The 21,679-nt window shown below is 44.8% G+C and overlaps 1 protein-coding gene and 1 non-coding gene across 3 annotated transcripts; both read right to left on the bottom strand.

Annotated features, from left to right (window-relative positions):
• Positions 1-200: 200 nt before the first annotated feature.
• PPP1R8 (protein phosphatase 1 regulatory subunit 8) lies at positions 201-21,011 on the bottom strand. Of its 2 annotated transcripts, XM_007979806.3 has the most exons (7): positions 20,890-21,011; positions 18,972-19,032; positions 13,138-13,291; positions 10,149-10,369; positions 8,024-8,168; positions 4,317-4,381; positions 201-1,633 (listed from the first exon to the last, which is right to left on the bottom strand). In XM_007979806.3, exons 1-7 carry the CDS (start codon positions 20,943-20,945, stop codon positions 1,280-1,282), a joined length of 1,056 nt encoding a protein of 351 aa, XP_007977997.1. In that variant the 5' UTR covers positions 20,946-21,011; the 3' UTR covers positions 201-1,279. The 2 variants fall into 2 exon arrangements, with proteins under 2 accessions (XP_007977997.1, XP_007977998.1); XM_007979807.3 differs by lacking the exon at positions 10,149-10,369 and having other exon boundaries at positions 20,890-20,940.
• LOC119626478 (small Cajal body-specific RNA 1) lies at positions 17,213-17,378 on the bottom strand. Its single transcript, XR_005242636.1, has one exon.
• Positions 21,012-21,679: the final 668 nt, after the last annotated feature.

Genomic DNA, 21,679 nt, shown 5'->3' on the forward strand with positions numbered 1-21,679 from the left:
CGATGCTGCTTTGTGATGCTTCAGTCTGGGGACTAGATTCTCTCATTAGAATTTCCACACTCATTTAGGGGCATCTTTATTTGTAATAAAATGGGGATGGAGCATTGCCTCCCAAGCTCAGTGACCGTGCCTTTAGCAAACATTCCCCGACAGCAGTGGCAATCAGTGACTGAGAGACAAATTCACAGACTGCACCCAAATGACAAAAGTTACGTTTAATTTACAATGTAATAAAGGTTACAGGTAAAAAGCTACACATAAAGCATGAAAAGGCCTATTACACAAATGTACAAATCTCTGTACAAAGCTTGTATCAATGTTTCCTAACTTTGTCTCCTATGTTTGTTAGCCAGGTCTAGTCTCAGAGCTCTCAATAACAAGAGCTCTCAATTGGGGGGGAAAGAGCCTCCAAACTGACATCTAAAAATTCCTCTTAGAGACACCAGTTACTTGCAAAAAAACCTTTTCCTTTTTATTTTGAATTACCCCAACTGGTTATATCCTTTGAAAATTGCCTTCATAATACACTTAAAAGTAATGCCTTAGAGTAGAGGACAGTACTCTGGAATTAAATAAGAAACTTCAGCAAGTGGAGTGCTCAGGGTTGACAAGAAAAACAGGTAGAGTTCAAACAATACTGTAAGTTAAAACTATAAACCTGTGTCTATGGCACCAGTCACAGACGAAGGATAATTGAAATGTTTTCACTCCAAAAGAGGAAGGACAAAAGAGAAAAGCCTAACTATTGGACCTCAAAACCACGGACCCAAGGAAACATTTTTTAGTTTAAACCTCAACTTAACTGCAGACTTCTAAGTCTTCTTTTTGATCAATTTGAGACCCATGGCAACCCTTCTGCTACCTGGGACTTGCAAAGGTAGTGAATATAAATTAGGCTGCTGGCCCCCCAAGGCTGGTGATGCTACTGTAACCTCGACAGCTCTGGATTCAACCTGAGGGCCTGGGATATGTGACTTTACATAAAAATGATCCTGGAAAGTGGGAGAAAGGAGGTAGTGGAAGGCCTAGGAAAGAGCCAGGGCAGTCTATTGAAAAGGATATAAGGAGCCTTTCTTACACTGCGAGTGGTGTGAAGACAGGTCTTTATGGGCTATTTCAACCCCACCCCCAATTTTCATATTACATGGTTAGGATGCCAGGAGACATTCTGAAAGACGATACCGCACACATGGAAAGTTTTTCTCCCTAGTTCATTAGCTCCCCATCACCCTTCCACCCCATTCCCACCCAATCCCACCCCTCTCCATGACCAAAAATATCAAATCAGTAAGGAAGGTGTGGGCTTCTTGCCTGGCCAAGCCTCTTTTGCATACTTCTTCTTCTTGGGTTCATTTACAGCTTCAGGGTTATAGACTGCAGGGTTTGGTGCAGGGTTCATGTTCACTGCTGATGGCACAACAGGCGTCAAGTCCACATCAGGGGCAAGGTTTGGGTATGGCATCGGCAAGCCACCGATAAGTGCTGTCCCGTGGATGCCATGCGGCTGGGAGCCTGCTTCACTGTGTGTGGGGGGCAGGCCCCCGTAGAGTCCTCCACTGAAGGCAAAGTTCTGCATGCGCCTGCTCCCTGATTCCTCCAGGCCCAGGGAGCCTGGGCCCTCCACACGCTTCTTCTACAGTTCACGATGAGGAGAGGGGAGAGATTGGAGAGAGAAGACAAGCAGTGAGGTCCATGAGTGGTCAGCTTTTTCTATTCCAGCCTTAGAAAAATGGCTTTGGGAAAGGTTCCTAACTTCTAGCCTGGTCTCCTTTACAGACAACCTATTTCATGGTGTTAAAATCTCATGGTTTGAAGAGACCTTCCCAGTCATCTATGATGGTTCCCAACACTGCTACATAACAAAGTTTTCACCACCCTTTATCAGCCAAGAAGGATGGTGCTGTAAGTTTTACATAAAGTAAAACAACAATTTTAATGACTATTCTTTACCCTAAAGTCACATAGCTCACTTTCTTATTTTCATATTAAAATGCCCTTTTACGAGGAACACATGAGATCAGGAGTTCGAGACCAGCCTGGCCAACATGGAAAACCCTATCTCTACTAAAAATACAAAAATTAGCCAGGCGTGGTGGCAGGTTCCTGTAATCACAGCTACTCGGGAGGCTGAGGCACGAGAATCACTTGAGGCAGAGGTTGCAGTGAGCTGAGATGGTGCCACTGCACTCCAGCCTCGGTGACAGAGTGAGACTGTCTCAAAAATAAAAAACATTTTTAAAAAAATCCCTTTTAGGAAATGGAAACGATAAAAGATGGCAATAGATATTTTTCCTTTTTTTGAGGGGGAAAAATTTGGTATCTTCATGTTTGATGTCCAATGTTTTTTTTGGAGATGGAGTTTCAGTCTTGTTGCCGAGGCTGGAGTGTAATGGTGCCATCTCAGCTCACAGTAACCTCCACCTCCCGGGTTCAAGCCGTTCTCCTGCCTCAGCCTCTGGAGTAGCTGGGATTACAGGCATGCGCCAACATGCCTGGCTAATTTTGTATTTTTAGTAGAGACAGGGTTTCTCCATGTTGGTCAGGCTGGTCTCAAACTCCCTACCTCAGGTGATCTGCCCGCCTCGGCCTCCCAAAGTGCTGGGATTACAGGCATGAGCCACCATGCCTGGCCTGGTGTCCAATTTTTAAACATTAATCTGAGAGCAAAACCAATCTACAGTGAAGAAAATATTTACTGGCTGCCTGGGCCTAGGAGTGGACTGCTGCAAAGGGCCACGAGGCAACTTTTTGAGTGAGGAAAATCTCTATCTTGATTATGGTGGCAGTTACACATATATTTGCCAAAACTACACACTTAAATGTGTAGCCTTTATTATATGTAAATTATACTGCAATAAAATTGACATAAAACTATGTACCTGATGATTTTATACTTTAATGACAAGAAAATATTCCAAAGGAATAAAAACAACAACAAAAAGAGCTCAAGGGGCATTATGGAGTCCCACAGAAAAACATCTACTTTTCCACACTAGACTAAAGCTCATGAAACATCCTCCTCACTCCTATACTCCTTCTGGATTAAACAAAGTCTAAGCAGGAACTCTGACAGATCTTATTTAGTCTAATATATTCTACAGATTTTTTTTTTTTAATAAAAAGTAAACAATTTCTATATCATCTCTAACCAGCATCTTCTAATCACCTTAACAGGGATCTCACTACTCTAAGGGGAAGTGTGTTGCCGTTTGGACAGTTCTGGCTATCTGGTAGTTCTTCCACATGTAGAATGATCAGAGCATCTCCGTAACTTCTACCTCTTGGTTCTTCAACATACTTGATCTTTAAACTTAATCCACATCTGGGCTGACATTCCTATCTGTGCCATTGCCACTCATAAAATAAAGGCATGACAAACCGTGTGGTATTGCAATAATGCATCTCCTCTACCTAACAGCTTACTTTGAGGCCAAAGAGAAAGGACAAAAGAAGGTGGGCTTCTCTCTGCACCCCTCTGGAAAATGAATTTACAGATTCACATTGCATGTGATTTACATGAAACATCAAGCTGGCTAGTTACCTACAGCCTTTCTGTGGTACTCCAGGATTCCCTAAACATAGATTTCATTTTCACAGAATGAGAAATGGGAGAGGAGCATGGTATGTATTTTAAAATTAAGCACTCACTCAATAGCACATAAAGAGCAGGTTATTATTTTTTTTTGAGACACAGTCTCCCTTGGTTGCCAGGGTGGAGTGCAGTGGCGCGATCTCAGTTCACTGCAACTTCTGCCTCCCAGGTTCCAGCGATTCTCCCGCCTCAACCTCTCAAGTAGCTGAGACTACAGGAACGTGCCACCACACCCAGCTAATTTTTGTATTTTTAGTAGAGACAGGGTTTCACCACGTTGGCTAGGATGGCCTCGATCTCTTTTTTTTTTTGAGACGGAGTCTTGATCTGTTGCCTAGGCTGGAATGCAACGGTGTGATCTCGGCTCACTGCAACCTCACCTCTCAGGTTCAAGCAATTCTCCTGCCTTAGCCTTCCGAGTAGCTGGGATTACAGAGGCCCACCACCACGCCCGGCCAATTTTTGTATTTTTCGTAGAGACAAGGTTTCACTATGTTGGCCAGGCTGGTCTCGACCTCCTGACCTCAGGTGATCCACCTGCCTTGGCCTCCCAAAGTGCTGGGATTACAAGTGTGAGCCACTGTGTCCAGCCTCTATCTCTTGACTTCTTGATCTGCCTGCCTCGGCCTCCCAAACTGCTCGGATTACAGGCATGAGCCAACGCGCCTGGCCTAAAGAGCAGGTTTTCAAACACAGACTGTATGGCATTTCATGTGCTTCCTACCTTGACTGGGACCACTGCAGTTTGCACCATGTTCCTGAATCGACCAACTGAGGGATCCACATCCTCTGCAAAAAGAGAAGAGGGCAGGGTTGGGTTGGTACTTTACCGGGAGGAATAAGGGCACAGGGGTCACTGCAAACAAACCATCACAACAACTCATGTTAAAATTGTAAAACACGGAGAGTGCTTCCTGGGTGCTGGGCATTGTGCTAAATCCTCACAAAGACCCTGCGACGTAGGTACTACCACAATCAACATTCAGTAGATGAGAAAGCAAACTGAGGCTTGGAGGAGTAAAGTGACTGCCCCAGTCACTGTGGTGGAGAGGACAGGAGCCAGGACTTGAGTCCAAGTACTTCGAATCAGGCCTGTGATCTACACCACTGTGCTGTGCTGCCTTCCCCCAAGTTCTTTCCCATTCTTTATACTTCCCTCTTTTGAGGGGAAAGAAAAAAAGAGTAGACATTATCAGTTCCATATCAGTGACAAAACAATGACATATCAAGAGGTTACGTATCAAATGCCTTGCTAATACCTGCTTATTAGCAAAAAAAAAAAAAAAAAAGATTTTGGATTCAAAGCCAGGGCTTCAAACTGAACCTGGCCTTTTGACTGGCCTGAACTGTATATAAGCAAGACTTATACTAAAGGCTCTGATAGCCCTGTCTACACAGGAAATAAAGAGCAAGATGCTGTCCCATCCTTGATGAACTCACAGTTACAGAGCCAGAGGTGCTTCAAGAGAAGTACACAACAGTGTTTCTGGAGCAGAGGGGATGACTAGGCTGGATCGCCAAGGATGGTGGAGTTTTCTCACTGAAGGGTGAATGTGTGTTAACAGGCAGAGGCACCAACTTATGTACCACTACTAGAGAAAACTACTCCAAGCCCCAGTTAACTTAATATAGCGATAGAGAAGGAATCGCTTCCCTAATAGATATTGTAACCTTATTTTCAATGAGGTTGCTTGTTATTGAAAGAAACACTCCCAGCCGGGTGCGGTGGCTCACGCCTGTAATCCCAGCACTTTGGGAGGCTGAGGCAGGCGGATCATGAGGTCAGGAGATTGAAACCATCCTGGCTAACATGGTGAAACTCCGTCTCTACTAAAAAATACTAAAAATTAGCCAGGCATGGTGGCGGGCACCTGTAGTCCCAGCTACTTGGGAGGCTGATGCAGGAGAATGGCGTGAACCCAGGAGGTGGAGCTTGCAGTGAGCTGAGATTGCGCCACTGCACTCCAGCCTGGGCGACAGAGCGAGACTCCATCTCAAAAAAAAAGGAAAGAAAGAAAGAAACACTTTCAGAAATCCCCTTGGAAGACAAAAGAATCGTTATTTGAGTAATTATAATTAGCCCCTGGTTTATTTGCTTTAAGTCTGGATTTTCACGTATTAGGATCCATGATTTTAAAGAGGACACTCTGGTAGTATGTTCACTATCAATCTCTGCTCTATGAACAAATGGCTTCTACATAGAAGAGAAAGGAAAAAAATATCCAAGCTCATTAAGAAAGAGACAATGTCCGCGGTGGCTCATGCCTATAATCCCAGCACTTTGGGAGGCTGAGGCGGGCGGATCACAAAGTCAGGAGATCAAGACCATCCTGGCTAACACGGTGAAACCCCCGTCTCTACTAAAAATACAAAAAATTAGCTGGGCACGGTGGCGGGTGCCTGTAGTCCCAGCTACTCGGGAGGCTGAGGCAGGAGAATGGCATGAACCCAGGAGGCGGAGCTTGCAGTGAGCCGAGATCACGCCACCGCACTCCAGCCTGGGCGACAGAGCGAGACTCCGTCTCAAAAAAAAAAAAAAAAAAAAAAAAAAAAAGAAAGAGACAACGTCTCTAAAAAGGTATCCCAATCTTCTCTCATGGTCCCTCTGGTTTCAGAGCCTGTGCTCTTTTTTTTTTTTTTTTCTTTTTTTTTTTTTTTTGTTGAGACGGAGTCTCGCTCTGTCGCCCAGGCTGGAGTGCGGTGCCGCGATCTCGGCTCACTGCAAGCTCCGCCTCCCGGGTTCACGCCATTCTCCTGTCTCAGCCTCCGGAGCAGCTGGGACTACAGGCGCCCGCCACCGCGCCCGGCTAATTTTTTTTTGTATTTTTAGTAGAGACGGGGTTTCACCGTGTTAGCCAGGATGGTCTCGATCTCCTCACCTCGTGATCCACCCGCCTCAGCCTCCCAAAGTGCTGGGATTACAGGTGTGAGCCACCGCGCCCGGCCGAGCCTGTGCTCTTAACCACTATGCTATATTGACTGAACACACTTCCCTAAGAAAGCTTGAGGGCACTAATTTTCAATGAGAAAAACAGTAGATCAGATCCTCACTCCTGAAAGAGACTTAAGAAATTTGTCTAGTCCAGTGGTTCCCAAATTGCTGGCTGTTGTACAAACAGGCGCTCATTAAAAAGTATCAATTTTGGGCTGGGCACGGTGGCTCAGGCCTGTAATCCTAGCACTTTGGGAGGTCAAGGGCGGATCACTTGAGGTCAAGAGTTCAAAACCAGCCTGGCCAACATGGTGAAACCCTGTCTCTACTAAAAACACAAAAAAATTAGCCAGGCGTGGTGGCAGGCGCCTATAATCCCAGCTACTTGGGAGGCTGAGGCAGAAGAATCGCTTGAACCCAGGAGGCGGAGGTTGCAGTGAGCCGAGGTTGCGCCACTGCACTCCAGCCTAGGTGACAGAATGAGACTCCGTCTCGAAAAATAAATACATAAAAATAAAAAATAAAAATTTCAACCAGGCACGGGGGCTCATGCCTATAATACCAGTACTTTGGGAGACTGAAGCAGGAGTATCACTTAAGCTCAGGAGTTCAAGACCAGCCAGGGCAACATGATGAAACCCCATTTCTACAAAACATATCACAATTAGCTGAGCGTGGTGGCGTGCACCTGTTGTCCCAGATACTCAGGAGGTTGAGGTGGGAGGATCATCTGTGCCTGGGTGGTCAAGGCTGTAGTGAGCCGTGACTGTGCCACTGCACTCTAGCCTGGGCGACAAAATGAGATCTTGTCTCTTACACACACACCAAAGAAAAACTAAAAAATACATACATTTCTAGGTCCAACCCTGGAAACTCTTTTTTGGAGACAGCCTCACTCTGTCACCCAGGTGGAAGTGCAGTGGCACAATCTTGGCTCATTGCAACCTCCGCCTCCCAGGTTCAAGCAATTCTCCCACCTCAGCTTCCCGAGTAGCTTAGACTACAGGTACGTGCCATCATGCCTGGCTGATTTTTGTATTTTTGTAGAGACAGGGTTCTGCCACGTTGGCCACCCTGGTCTCGAAATCCTGGCCTCAAGCAATTCACCAACTTAGCCTCCTAAAGTGCTGGGATTATGGGCGTGAACCACTACGCCTGACCAACCACAGCTTTTTCTTTTTCTTTTTGTCACCTAGGCTGGAGTGCAATGGTGCAATCCCAGCTCACTGCAGCTTCTGTCTCCTGGGTTCAAGCAATTCTCTTGCCTTAACCTCCCAAGTAGCTGGGACTACAGGCGAGCACCACCAAGCCCAGCTAATTTTTGTATTTTTTTTAAGTAGAGATGGGGTTTCACCTTGTTGGCCAGGCTAGTCTTGAACTCCTGGCCTTAAGTGATCCACCCTCCTCGGCATCCCAAAGTGCTGGGATTACAGGCATGAGCTACCGCGCCCGGGCCAACCACAGCTTTTTCATCAGAATAAACTAGGAAGATACCTCACCTGGATTGATGATCTCATCATCCTCACTGAATGTCACCCGTGAGTTCTTCCTCTTCCTCTTTGGTCTTTGAATGTCCAGATTTCCCTCCTCAATGGTAAGGGTAGAAATCCGCTTGTTGTGGGCAGTGTTGAACTCTGTCAGGTTCTAAGCCAGGGTTCATACAGGAAAGAGAGCGGTCAGTACAAAGGGAATCTGATGGAGAAAATCATACTAAATAAAGGTCAGGAAGATGTGAGGGGCTAATCTTGGCCTCCAAAGGGAGTTGAGACTCTTCTGCATTTAGAGAAGATTATACTGTCCTGAGACTACTAATACTAACAAGTCTCAAGTCTCATTAGAAAGAATGTGGGACATCCTCATTGACTAGTGGGGCACTGACATTAAAAAGGAGGTAAAGGGCCTTGAGCTGAGAACAGGTCATCTGTGCAAATACCCTTGAGTTGTGTTTTGTTGTTGTTGTTGAAGAAAGGCTATCATGTCTTCATGCCCACAAGAAGCTGAGAATTAAAAGGAAATGTGGCTGGGAAGAACGCCAATAATTGTTTTTAAGTAACAAAATTGAGATGAAAAAGGACAATTGGCTGTTTCTTTTTTAGTAGCTTTCTCCTTTAAAATTAAGGACACTGCTAGTGCACTTAATTTTTGGCGTTAATATTTTGTCATTCCCCATCCTGTGTCTGGCCCCAGTTCTATAAATAACTATCTCAATAATTAACTTGACCTTAGCTCTGTTGCTTGCCTCTTCCCAATCCACTGAAATTATTCCTTTCTGGTACAAACCACCAGTTTGAGATATTCTAAATGTCTTAAGAATGAAGATCCAGGGAGTACCTAACATACTGAACTAAAAGCCATGGAAGCACAGCAGCAGCCTGGATAGAGGCGGCCTCAAGGGGAAACGGGCAACAGCGACTGCCAGCAAGGTCCCTGGCTATGAAGCCACTTCTTCAAAACAAAACGACTTCTTAATTGTACAATTTCTTTCTTTCTTTCTTTCTTTTTTTTTTTTTTTTTTTTTGGAGATGGAGTATCACTCTTGTTGCCCAGGCTGGAATGCAATGGCGCAATCTTGGCTCACCACAACCTCCACCTCCCAGGTTCAAGCGATTCTCCTCCTCAGCCTCCTGAGTAGCTGGGATTACAGGCATGCGCCACCACACCCAGTTACTTTTTTGTATTTTTAGTGGAGACAGGGTTTCTCCATGTCGGTCAGGCTGGTCTCGAACTCCTGACCTCAGGTGATCCACCCACCTCAGCCTCCCAAAGTGCTGGGATTATAGGCGTGAGCCACTGTGCCCGGCCTAAATTGTAGAATTTCTATTGTGCTTTTCTTCCTAAGAGCTAGGAAACTGCCTTGGTGTACAGGAATAGTAAATGCGGGTCGGTGGTTAAGGACATGATTGCATTTGGTCTATCTGAACAGACCAATCACACCAGTGCAGTGACAGACATGTAAAGGACTATAGCCACACCAAACTACTGGGGTCAGCCTCAAAAAAGGAAAACTTCCAGCACCTTAAAATTAAATCTTATAAAATTCATGGCCCTCAGCACAGCGAGGCCCATAAGAACAAAAGCAGTCTGGTTCTATTCAGAAGATTCCTGAGCTGTTCAGATAGCACCAAAAAAAGCTATATAAATGAATGAAAATGTCAGTCTCTCCAAGCCAGTGCTGTCTGACAGAACTTTTTGTGAGGATGAAAACATTCTCTCTTTACACTATGCAACACCGCAGCCACTAGCCTTATGTGACTACATAATACTTGAAATATTGTTAGTGGCTACCACCTTGGTCAGCATTAGCTCTAAGCAGTCAAGGGACAGAGAAATGTAGCTTCTAGTCTTAGCTTGTAACAGCCAGTGAAAGTGCACAAAACAGCTCAAGAGGTCTAGTGGCTGTGACCCAGCCTCCTTGTTAGGCCTGGTGATACACAACCAAATCCATACAATGTGGCTCTCTGAGAGGTGTCAAAGCTGGCCACATCAGACTGCCAAAGGCCCATTACTGGACTCAAAAGAACCCCCTGCTGCTAAGTCAATGGCATTTCCAGCTACACAGAACAGCTACATACTCCAAAAACCAGGGTCCCCAAAGACAAAACAATGACATAAACAGGGAATTACATCAAGCTCAGTTTCCTCCTCTGGAAGCCCCAGTAAGCCCTTGAGTTCATCATCCTCTCCACCCATCTTCTCATCTCCTTTCACAGCCGATGGCAATGTCTGAGGCTTCTCGCGCAGAGTGTATGCCCTTGTGGATGCGCCAAATGAGACCGTGGAATCGATGGGAATTTGCTGAGGCTTGTGAGGTTCCAACCGAATGTGACCCAAGAAAGTGCCGTGTGCTGGGAACAACCAAATCAGAAACGTAAGGGGGAAAACAAAAACAACCCAAGTTTTAGAAGGGAGAGTATGATCGCCAACTCTCTTATGAGGTCAGCTTCCCCCCAGCACATCAGTTTTGCTTTTTTGTCTGTTTTTAATTTATTTAAAAAATGCCATAGTCAGGATCGTGGTCAGAAAACTCCAGCTTTTTAAAAAACGAAAATGGCACCGGGTCCACGACATCCATCATGTGTTACAGTGAGAAGGAAACTCCTTCACTGAGCCTTGAATCTCCTCAGTGGGTTTCTTATATCCTCAGACCTGTTGTTCCCCCAAATAACAAATACTACTGCCCGTTCTCTGCTGCCACACAGGCTTGGCTCCATTCCAGGTCAAACAAGAATGGCTCCAACCCAGCAGAAGCCATGCCTCCCAAAGCAGGAGCTGGGCTTCACTGTAGTTTTCCCTCTCCAGCCCCAAGTCAAAGGAATAGAGAAACTGCTGGCCTGGTGGCAGTTATGCTTAGGTTTTCCCCAGGACAAGAAAGAGCTTGGCTGAAACAGATGCAATATCAATGCCAAAGCAAACCAAAATCCTACTATAGATTCTGAATATTTTCCCCTGTTGGCATTCTGCATGTTATAAAATGGGAGAGAAAAGATAAGTATTTGCGAGACAAAGCTCTCCAAGACCGTTACACAAGCAGATGAGGGTGATGTGTGAGTGTATGTTTGTGTGTGTCTGGTAGTAGGAGAGTGGTGGAATCCAACATGATATTCCCAGGAAGCAGGACCCTTTACATTTTACACTGTATTCACACATGGGCAAAATGAACAAATTTCAGGGCCCCATGCAGTTAAATCTCAATTGCATTTCTGTGGATTATCTTACGCGAAGTTTAAACTCTTATTAATTGGGGTATGCTTATGGATACTCCAATTAATTAATACTTATGGATTATTTTTATTTTTTGAGGCAGGGCTTGCTCTGTCACCCAGACTGGAGTACAGTCGTGCTACAATGGCTCACTGCAAACTCCACCTTCTGGGCTCAAACAATCCTCCCACTTAAGCCTCCCAAGCAGCTGGGACCATAAGCGCACTCCACAATACAGGGCTAATTTTTTGTATTTTTTGTAGAGACGGGGGTCTCGTTACATTGCTCATGCTGGTCTTGAACTCCTGGGCTTGAGAGATTCACTGACATCAGCCTCCCAAAGTGCTGGGATTACAGGTGTGAGTCACCATGCCTGGCCTTGCTTATGGAATTAAAACTGGTATTATTCATATTCAAAACAAAACAGAGATGGAATAAAGAACCAGAATAATGAAATTTTCCTCAAGATAAGCATTCTTAAAATGCCCTATATTGCTGCTCTATTACATTAATGGAGCTAATCATAGCTTCTGCTTAAATGGAATCACAATTTATTATGGTTCTATGAACACTCGAACATGCATGGTCGATAGTTCCTGGGTGCCTTTTTCCTTTTTTTTTTTTTTTTTTTTTTGAGATGGAGTCTTGCTCTGTCGCCCAGGCTGGAGTGCAGTGGCCGGATCTCAGCTCACTGCAAGCTCCGCCTCCCAGGTTTATGCCATTCTCCTGCCTCAGCCTCCCAAGTAGCTGGGACTACAGGCGCCCGCCACCTTGCCCGGCTAGTTTTTTGTACTTTTTAGTAGAGACGGGGTTTCACCGTGTTAGCCAGGATGGTCTTGATCTCCTGACCTCGTGATCCGCCCATCTCGGCCTCCCAAAGTGCTAGGATTACAGGCTTGAGCCACCGCGCCCGGCCGCCTTTTTCCTTTTCTTTTTTTTTTTTTTTTTTTTTTTTGAGACAGAATGCCCAGGCCAGAGTGTAGTGGTGCGATCTCGGCTCATTGAAACCTTCACCCCCTGGGTTCAAGCGATTCTCCTGCCTCAGCCTCCTGAGAAGCTGGAATTACAGGCACCCGCCGCCACTCCCAGCTAATTTTTGTATTTTTGGTAGAGGCGAGGTTTCACCATATTGGCCAGGCTGGTCTCAAACTCCTGGCCTTAGGTGATCCGCCCACCTCGGCCTCCCAAAGTGCTGGGATTATAGGAGTGAGCCACTGCACCCAGCTCTTTGTTTGTTTGTTTTTGGAGACAGAGTCTCGCTCTGTCACCTAGGCTGGAGTGCAGTGGCGCAATCTTGGCTCACTGCAAGCTCCGCCTCCTGGGTTCACGCCATTCTCCTGACTCAGCCTCCCAAGCAGCTGGGACTACAGGCGCCCGCCACCAAGTCCAGCTAATTTTTTTGTATTTTTAGTAGAGATGGGGTTTCACCGTGTTAGCCAGGATGGTTTCGATCTCCTGACCTCATGATACGCCCACCTCGGCCTCCCAAAGTGCTAGGATTACAGGCGTGAGCCACCGCGCCCAGCCTGTTTGTTTGTTTTCAAGAGATGGGGTCTTGTTCTGTCACCCGGACTGGAGTGCAGTGGTGTGATCACAGCTTACTGCAGTCTTGAACTCCTGGGTTCTAGTGATCCTCCCGCCTCAGCTTCCTGAGTAGCTACAGGTGTGCACCCCCACACCCAGCTCATATTTGCTTATTGATTCCCCCAGGACAACTCCTCAAACCCCTCTTCTCTCCACAGTCAGTTATCAATTATCTCAGGAAAACAGAAAAATCACAGAAATAGAGAAGGGTGGATTTAAAAACCAAACATTAACTTTTTCCATAAAACATAATTTCCAAACTAAAGAACCCAAAGAGCATTTTCATATTGCCCAAAGATAACATGTGAATTGGGAGGGAGTTACTTACTACTGTTGAGATCTATCAGGAAAACTCTCTTCAGATGCTTGTGGTAGACAAGTGCAGCATGGACCCGAGAGCAAGACTGGTGGTCAATGGTAAAGTCACACAAATCAGGGTTTCTCCCAAATAAGTAATACTTCTTCTCATCAATAATCAGTTTCTAAATAAATATTAAATTAAATATTACTTAAATCTTGTTTCAACAGCATTTACCAAAAACTCTTCCAATCAAATAGAGAATCTTGATAAAATTCCTTTCCATTAGATTGATTTGAGTAATAACTCCATCTCCTTGTATCAAAAAAAGAAAAATCCATTCCAAGGAGAAAAAAATATCTCCTGTTATTCTTCAACATAAAGCACTCAGTAAAATTTACTAAAATAACATTTTTTTGGAGAATGGATGATAATTCATCTCCTCAATATAGTGTTTAATTGTCTAGTGTTGGTATGAAAATAACTTCTCTTTCTCTTTTTTGTTTCTGAGATGGAGTCTCACTCTGTTGCCCAGGATGGAGTGCAGTCGCACGATCTCGGCTCACTGCAACCTCTGCTTCCTGGGTTCAAACAATTCTCCTGCCTTAGCCTCCCAAATAGCCGGGACTACAGGCGTGCACCACCAAGTTCAGCTAATTTTTTTTTTGAGACAGAGTCTCACCCTGTCACCCAGGCTGGAGTACAATGGTGTAATCTCGGCTCACTGCAACCTCCACCTTCTGGGTTCAAGCGATTCTCCTGCCTCAGCCTCCCAAGCAGCTGGGATTACAGGTGCATGACACCATGCTCGGCTAATTTTTTGTATTTTTAGTAGAGACGGGGTTTTACCATGTTGGCCAGGCTGGTCTCGAACTCCTAACCTTATGATCTGCCCATCTCGGCCTCCCAAAGGGCTGGGATTACAGGCGTGAGCCACCGAGCCCGGCCTAATTTTTGTATTTTTAGTACAGACGGGGTTTCATCATACTGGCCAGGTTGGTCTTGAACTCCTGACCTCGTGATCTGCCCACCTCAGCCTCCTAAAGTGCTGGGATTACAGGTGTAAGCCACCGTGGTGGGCCAACTTTATTTTTTTTGAGACAAAATCTCGCTCTGTCGCCCAGTCTGGAGTGCAATGGCGTGACCTTGGCTCACTGCAACCTCCGCCTCCCAGGTTTAGGCGATTCTCCTGCCTCAGCCTCCCAAGTAGCTGGGACTACAGGCACGTACCACCACGCCCAGCTAATTTTTTGTATTTTTAGTAAAGACAGGGTTTCATTGTGTTAGCCAGAATGGTATTGATCTCCTGACCTCATGATCCACCCGCCTCAGCCTCCCAAAGTGCTGGGATTACAGGGGTGAGCCACCGCACCCGGCCTGAGATCAACAATGGAATTGTGCCCAGCCTGAGATCGACAACTGAATTAAGAGTGGCTGGCTTCTGAAAAACGGTTCTGTTGGATCTTAATTTTAGATCAATTAGGAAACAAGAAGCAGAATGCATGTCTATAAAGTAACAAGATTGCTTTTAGCCTAGTGAAACTGAAAAAAATGTAATAAGATTGCTTCTGAGAAAATATTCAAATGTGTATTTGGGAAAGGAATGAAGCGTAAACACCTATTTCTTTTCTAATCATGCTGCTATAGCCCCAAAGTATTTTTGTTTGTTTTTGAGACAGTCTTGTTCTGTCATCCAAGCTGGAGTGCACTGGTGCAATCTCAGCTCACTACAGCCTCCACCTCCCAGGTTCAAGTGGTTCTCCTACCTCAGCCTCCTGAGTAGCTGAGATTAATGGCGCCCACCACCACACCCAACTAATTTTTGCATTTTTAGTAGAGATGGGGTTTTACCATGTTGGCCAGGCTGGTCTCGAACTCCTGACCTCAGGTGAACTGCCAGCCCCAACCTCCCAAAGTGTTGGGATTACAGGTGTTAGCCACTGTGCTACACCTGAGCTGAATTTAGCTTTATAAAAAACTTGCTGGCCGCGCGCGGTGGCTCACGTCTGCAATCCCAGCACTTTGGGAGGCCGAGGCGGGCGGATCACGAGCTCAGGAGATCAAAACAATCCTGGCTAACACAGTGAAACCCCATCTCTACTAAAAATACAAAGAAAAAAAAAAAATTAGGCATGGTAGTCCCAGCTACTTGGGAGGCTGAGGCAGGAGAATGGCATGACCCCGGGAGGCGGAGCTTGCAGAGAGTCAAGATCTGCACTCCAGCCTGGGCGACAGAGCGAGACCCTGTCTCACAAACAAAAACAAGCAAACAAAAAAATAAAAATAAAAAACTTGCTATACCTGTCCTTATATTTCTTTTAATCCTGGATCCGTAAAGCCTTTGTCACAGATCGGTTATAAACTGGACTGTTACAGATGAAGGACTCTAGATGAATTATTGCTAACGCTTCTTCCACTGCTAGTGGTTTGGTAATCTAGTATGAGCACTTGAGGAATAACTGTCATTTGGGTACGCTGTGTTTTTCCTTTAAATATGAGGTCTCATTAAACTCTAGTTCACATTTCACACTGTACTCCTAAAATTCCTGAGAAAATATAGCACAAAGCTAAGTAGAGTATAGTCAAGTTAGTACCAGGCTGGGAATCAAGAAGCTTGTATTTCATTCCTGGCTAAGTCCTTTAACTCACAATGGGCTACTATTCTCCCCTTATAAAACCAAAAGATACACCTCATGCAAGCACACTTTCAACACTGATTACAGTAACAACTGCTAGGCGCTTCTATGCCACATACTATGCTATGAGTTTTACGTTATATCATTTCATCCTCACAACCACCCTATGAGGTGGGTAACACTATTCTCTTCCTATTTTTATAAATGACAAAATTGAAGCATAAAGAAATTAACATACTCAAGTTCACACAGTTAGATACTTGTGGGCTGGGTTAGAAATTCAGATTTGTCTGGCTTCAGAGTCTAAGCTGTTTTAACCACTACATTATATATTTTCTTCATTCTGCTTACATCAAAAAATGCACCATATGGCAAGGAATATTTTAAGAAGAGAATAAGTACTGTGGGTCACACTCTTTTCCTTAAACAATCACTTAGCCAGTTTCTTTCAAGTTCAGCCTTAAGGTTCAATTAATTCAGGCTAGCTTGGATATGTGGGTCACCTCTGGGAAACCCTATCTGGCAGTGCCCATCTGCTGCTGGAAGAGCTTGTTCTGGGCCCATACTACTATGGGGAACCAAGATTCAACAACAGCCTGACAGGAGATCAGTCAGTCCCCTTCGTCTCTGCTTTGACCCAAGGTTTTTAAGACTTGAGTTAAAAATAGGACATTATTTCAGGATTAAGAGAGCGCCCAGAAATTTCAACAACTTGTTCTAATAGCTATTCGAGCTGAATCTCATTGCACTTCTCATTCATATTTATATGCACATGGATTATGCTGTCACAAACTTAAATTTGCTAACCACAGTGCTCACAGATTGGGCTGAAGGAACATGAAAGACCACCAGCTCTTGGGCTCTAAAATAACAATGACTAAATTTCTATGAATCTAGGGTGCCAATAGACATACTAGAGATTTAGGGATTTGAGAGGAAAAAAGAGAGGGCCTCCAAATTAAATGTACACATTCAGTATTAAAGGCATCCCAATTACAGAAATGTTAAAATGAATTTTTTTTTTTTTTTCCTGAGATGGAGTCTTGCTTTGTCACCCAGGCTCAAGGCAGTGGTGCAATCTCCATTCACTGCAACCTCTGCCTCCTGGGTTCAAGTGATTCTCCTGCCTCAGCCTCCCAAGTAGCTGGTATTATAGGTGCGTGCCACTGCACCAGGCTAATTTTTTTATTTTTAGTAGAGACGGGGTTTTGCCACGCTGGCCAGGCTGGTCTTGAACTCCTGACCTCAGGTGATCTGCCCGCCTCGGCCTCCCAAAGTGCTGGGAGGCGTGAGCGCCTGGCCAAAATGAACGGAACTTTAACAGAAAACAGTATGTCTCAGAACCAAGGAAATGTGTCAGACGTTGAACAATGTGCTGCTTCTGTCCAAGTGAGTGAAATAATGCACTGGCTTTCAACAGTCACTAAAGCCATAGCTTCTTGACTAGCTATGGCCAGTAACCGCTATCCAGTTGTGCCTCTGAGTTATAACTCAGAGTGTATCTTTACACACTGGGCTTAAAAGACTCATGGCTTTTGTTTTAATGTTGCACTTCTTAAACCCAGCTATCACAACACATCACAAGCCTTTGATACAAAGCTAGGATATAGACAGCTAGGTTAGTATCAAGTGCTGATTAAGTTTAAATCTAAAAATAAGCACACCTCAGGTCTACACCTCTCAAGAATACAGTGATGTCTGAGGATTGTAACTTGACAAGTTTGTGGCAACTCAGCACACTTAACAACACCGAAAGAGAACGTTATCAGCTAATAGAAACCAATGATCAGAGGACTGTCTAGCAAGTTAGAGTGTTTCGAAAATATAATACCAATTATTCCACAAAGGAATGTGATGTTATCATTAAGACTAGGCAACCCTATCTGTTTCTTCCTGTTGCAAACTAAAGATTTGCTAAATTCTGGTAATAAAACAAATCTCTATATGTCTTCAAGCTTTGTGCTATTTAGCAACAAATATTTTGTAACTGTGGAACAATTTATAGTCAAAAAAATTTGACAGATATTTTAGCTAAATTATTTCTTTGAATAATCTTGAAGTTTTAAATCTTTAAGATTGAAGAACCCATGACAAAGGGGCTCTCTGTGACTGGCTGAGTCCATGATGTATTCATAACAGGAGAAATCATTAAAACTCATGCATGCTTTAATACTTTGCAAAATACCTGGTCATCTCTACAACATCCCAAAAGTGACAACAATATATTTACAGAGTAACCTTCAAAAGATCTCAGATAGCTTTTCAATCTAGCAACCATGGAACTGCAACATTTTTATTAAATACCAAAAAACCACAAGGAAAAAATTGCATTCAATAATGGGGCCTTGAACCTAAATTCTAGCTGAGCAAGCAAATATAAAATTGGTCTAATACAGGGAGACTCACAGCTACATGGTCATGGTGGGCTTAATATCCATCTCTTGGTAAATAAATAATACCATAAGGATTATAAAAAAGTTACGCAAACTAATAGCTAATAAAAACCCATGTTCTCTTGAACTCCTATGTGGTGTTCTCTCTAGAGGCTTGTATAAAAGCTGGAATTCTGCTAAACTTTTATAGTACTTAATTCAAATATAACTATGTAATTTTTTGGTGTGATTCTGTCTCTTCCACTGGACGATGACGACTTGAGGAGAGAAATCATGTTGGTTTTGCTTACTGCTGCAACCTGTAAGCCAAGCACTGTAACTGGCACATAGTATAACACTCAATACATGTTTTCAAACAATCAATTAATGAATTTCACCACAATTCCATTATCTTTTTGAGTAAGTGTCTTCTTAGTTTACCATATTTCTTATAAGGAGTTGGGCCTGAATCTCTTAAAATTAACTTAAAAGTTAAACTCAACATGTATCATTCACTTTCTTCAGTTACTGCATACCTTGCACGGTTTACACAACTCCATGTACTCAGGGAGAGGGAATTAACCAAGCTAACAGGGCTTCCAGTTTGACTGGGGCCCACAGGACCCATGACCTATTAGTAAAACCATTCATTTGAGAGAAGTCACAAAAAAGTGTCTGTGGTAGATACAAGCTTTAAGTGTGTGATGTCACCATGTGCTTTTAACAGAAAAAAAAATCAGGATGAAAGAAAGTAGCATTGCTGGAAAACAAAGCACAGGAGAGGGGGTGGAAAAGTGAGTCACTGGCAAAAATCTTTAGTGTGGTGGGCAAAAAAGGAAGACATGTATTTCCATACCTCAATTAGTTTGTCTCCTTTGACTACATCCAGATGTAAACCGGGAGGGGGCTTACCTGCCCTGAAAAATAAAAATAGAAAAAAGCATTTTCAGGATGAGTTTATAAATGCAATTTACAATCATTGTCCCATTCAACATTGCAGCTCTCCTACCAGCCAGCCTATAATTAGTTCATGTTCAAGCAGAAATGTCATCCACTTCACTGTTATTACAGCTCCATTCTACGTTTGACACTTACATCCCTAGTGATTCAACTGCTCTGAAACAGATTTTAGTGGATCTGTATTTAGAGCAGCACCAAGAAACCTATATTTTAACACTGGATCTTCACCTCAGAGAAAGAGCTGCATAGAGAGTGCAAGTACGATAGCTGGAGTGGTCTGGTCACCTGGAGTTTGAATCTGAAATTTACCCCTACTCCAATATCATATAAAGATCGAATAAATTAGTTGCTGTTTGGGGCTGATCAAGATTAGTCTCATCACAGAGTAAGCAAAGAGTACTGTCCGGAGCTTTGAGACCAAATCAGAGGTGCATAATTAGGGAACTAGGGCAATTCAAAATCATGCCCCATGAAACCAGGTACCAAATGAATATGTTACCCTTGAACAGGTCTTTCTACAACAGCATGATTAAGGGAAGTTTCCTCTATACTCCTACAGCCATATCATTCAAGGGAGACTCACATATGTCAAAGCACCTAACAGTGCCTGGTACCTACCAGACCCTAAGGAAAGGGTAGGTGATCTCAAAACAGTGCTTTCTAACTATGTTTGCTGTATTGGTCCAAGTTTGAAATCAATACAGCGAGGGATCAAAACGGATATAGAATTTGTAGACTGAAGCAACCATTACAAAAGTGCAAAGCGATCCAGAAAATAGCCACACATTTGCTTGCTTTTTGGGTTTGCTAATTTGAAGTTAGAAAAAAGAACCACCTCACTAGAACCTCTAGATTTGCACACGAAAAAAACGTATCCTTGTCTAGCTAACTGAAGATGCAACACAGTCATCTCAAACAATCCTGCCCCAACCCCTCCTCTATGGAAAGGACAGTGCACCAGACAAAAGGCCATTTTGTCCAAGAAAAAGGAGGAATGCTACATCCAAAATATACTTTCTGTATGTGCCTGACTCAGGCCTTGGAGCTGGGAATACAAAGATGCAGTCTTTGCCCTTGAGGATGGCAATATAACGGGAGACAGAGACAAGTAACAAACAATACACTGCGATGAGCTACAGCAGAAAAAAACCTCTTAATTCAGAAGCGTTTCCTTGTAAGGTAATTCATATTTATTCAACTTGTACCCTACTCAAAGGCGAAATTATTTCATTATTCCCAAGAACTTTCGAAGGGATAAAAAGGGTTCATGCCAGCCATTACTAATGCCTACTCGTGCCACAGACTGGGAGCTCCCTGAGGGCAGGGAGGGCGCTAACCTACCCTCGTGTTCTCTGTGGCAGACAGAAAAGTGCCGCACGAGGGATGCAGCAACCAAAGAGGGATGCGGGGCTCGGAGGTAGGGTTGGGGCCGGGGCTGGCTCGAGAGCGCTCGGGACGTACAGGAAGGGGCCAGGTACGATGCTCCATGAGAGCACCAGGCACTCAGTCAGGAGTTGGGCGTAAGTTCGGGAAAAGGCCTCAAAGCGCTCCAGCGACTGGCTAATCGCTTAAAGGGGCTGCCTAAGTGAGCGCCTTTGAGCCCCCAACCCCGTTTCTTCAGTTCCTGGGCCTGGGCTCCAGGCTCTCGGTTCTTCAACACGTCGCCCGGCCCGGTGCAGCGAACAGTTTTTCCTCAACCATTCCAGGGTTTCTGAGCCGTTCGGCTCGCAGCAGAAAAGTAAAAAAAGAGCCGCCCTTCCAGCCCAGGCTAGCTCCGGCCAGGCCACTCTAGCCCTGGCCGCCCCGCCACTCACCAGGTTGGGCAGTCGAACAGCGGGAGGCTGGAGCCGGAGTTCGCGGCTGCCGCCATCTTGCGTCTCCCCCTCCCATTTGGCGGGCCCGAAGCACGCCGGGAAACTGGAAGACCGAAAAGGGAAAAGCGGCATCCCAGCAGCCTGTGCGTACGCACGCTCACGCACGCACGCGCGTACGGAGGGCGGTGCTTCTAGTGGGGACAGAGTAGGTTTTGGGATTTTTTTTTTTTCCACCGTTTGTGCGAGTTGGCCGTCTCTGGAAGTCTCCAGTGTATGGTTTTCCTTGGCCAGGAGGTATCAAAGGAAAAGCGACTTTGTAGGGAGGGGACTCAGTCTCTCCCTGCGTCCTCCTGCAAACGCTTCTGGGCTCTAAAATCTTGGGACTAAGCCGGGCGCGATGGCTCACGCCTGTAACCCCAGCACTTTCGGAGACTGAGGCGGGCAGATCACTTGAGGTCAGGGGTTCGAGACCAGCCTTGCCAACATGATGAAACCCCGTCTCTACTAAAAATACAAAAATTAGTCGGGGGTAGTGGCACATGCCTGTAATCCCAGCTACTTGGGAGACTGAGGCAGGAGAATCGCTTGCACCCAGGAGGCGGAGGTTGCAGTGAGCCGAGATCGCGCCATTGTACTCCAGCCAGGGCAACAGAGCGAAACTCCGTCTCAAAAAAAAAAAAAAAGAAAGAAAAAGAAAAAAAGAGAAGGAAAAAATCTGGGGACTGCATCCTCCTCCAACGTTTAGGTTAAGACCGTCAGCTTCTTGCCCTCAAAGCAGAGAAGCTAAAGG

The sequence above is a fragment of the Chlorocebus sabaeus genome, chromosome 20 (genome assembly GCF_047675955.1).
Source record: "Chlorocebus sabaeus isolate Y175 chromosome 20, mChlSab1.0.hap1, whole genome shotgun sequence".
Lineage (NCBI taxonomy): Eukaryota > Metazoa > Chordata > Mammalia > Primates > Cercopithecidae > Chlorocebus > Chlorocebus sabaeus.

What these genes read in the sequence shown, in the direction of transcription:
- PPP1R8 (XM_007979806.3), bottom strand. Translation starts at nt 20,945, where the DNA reads ATGGCGGCAGCCGCGAACTCCGGCTCCAGCCTCCCGCTGTTCGACTGC. An exon ending in AGGAGGAAACTGAGCTTGAT is followed by an intron (nt 8,169 to 10,148) that starts GTAATTCCCTGT and finishes ACCCTGGCTTAG; the next exon opens with AACCTGACAGAGTTCAACAC. An exon ending in CTGCAGTGGTCCCAGTCAAG is followed by an intron (nt 1,634 to 4,316) that starts GTAGGAAGCACA and finishes CGTGAACTGTAG; the next exon opens with AAGAAGCGTGTGGAGGGCCC.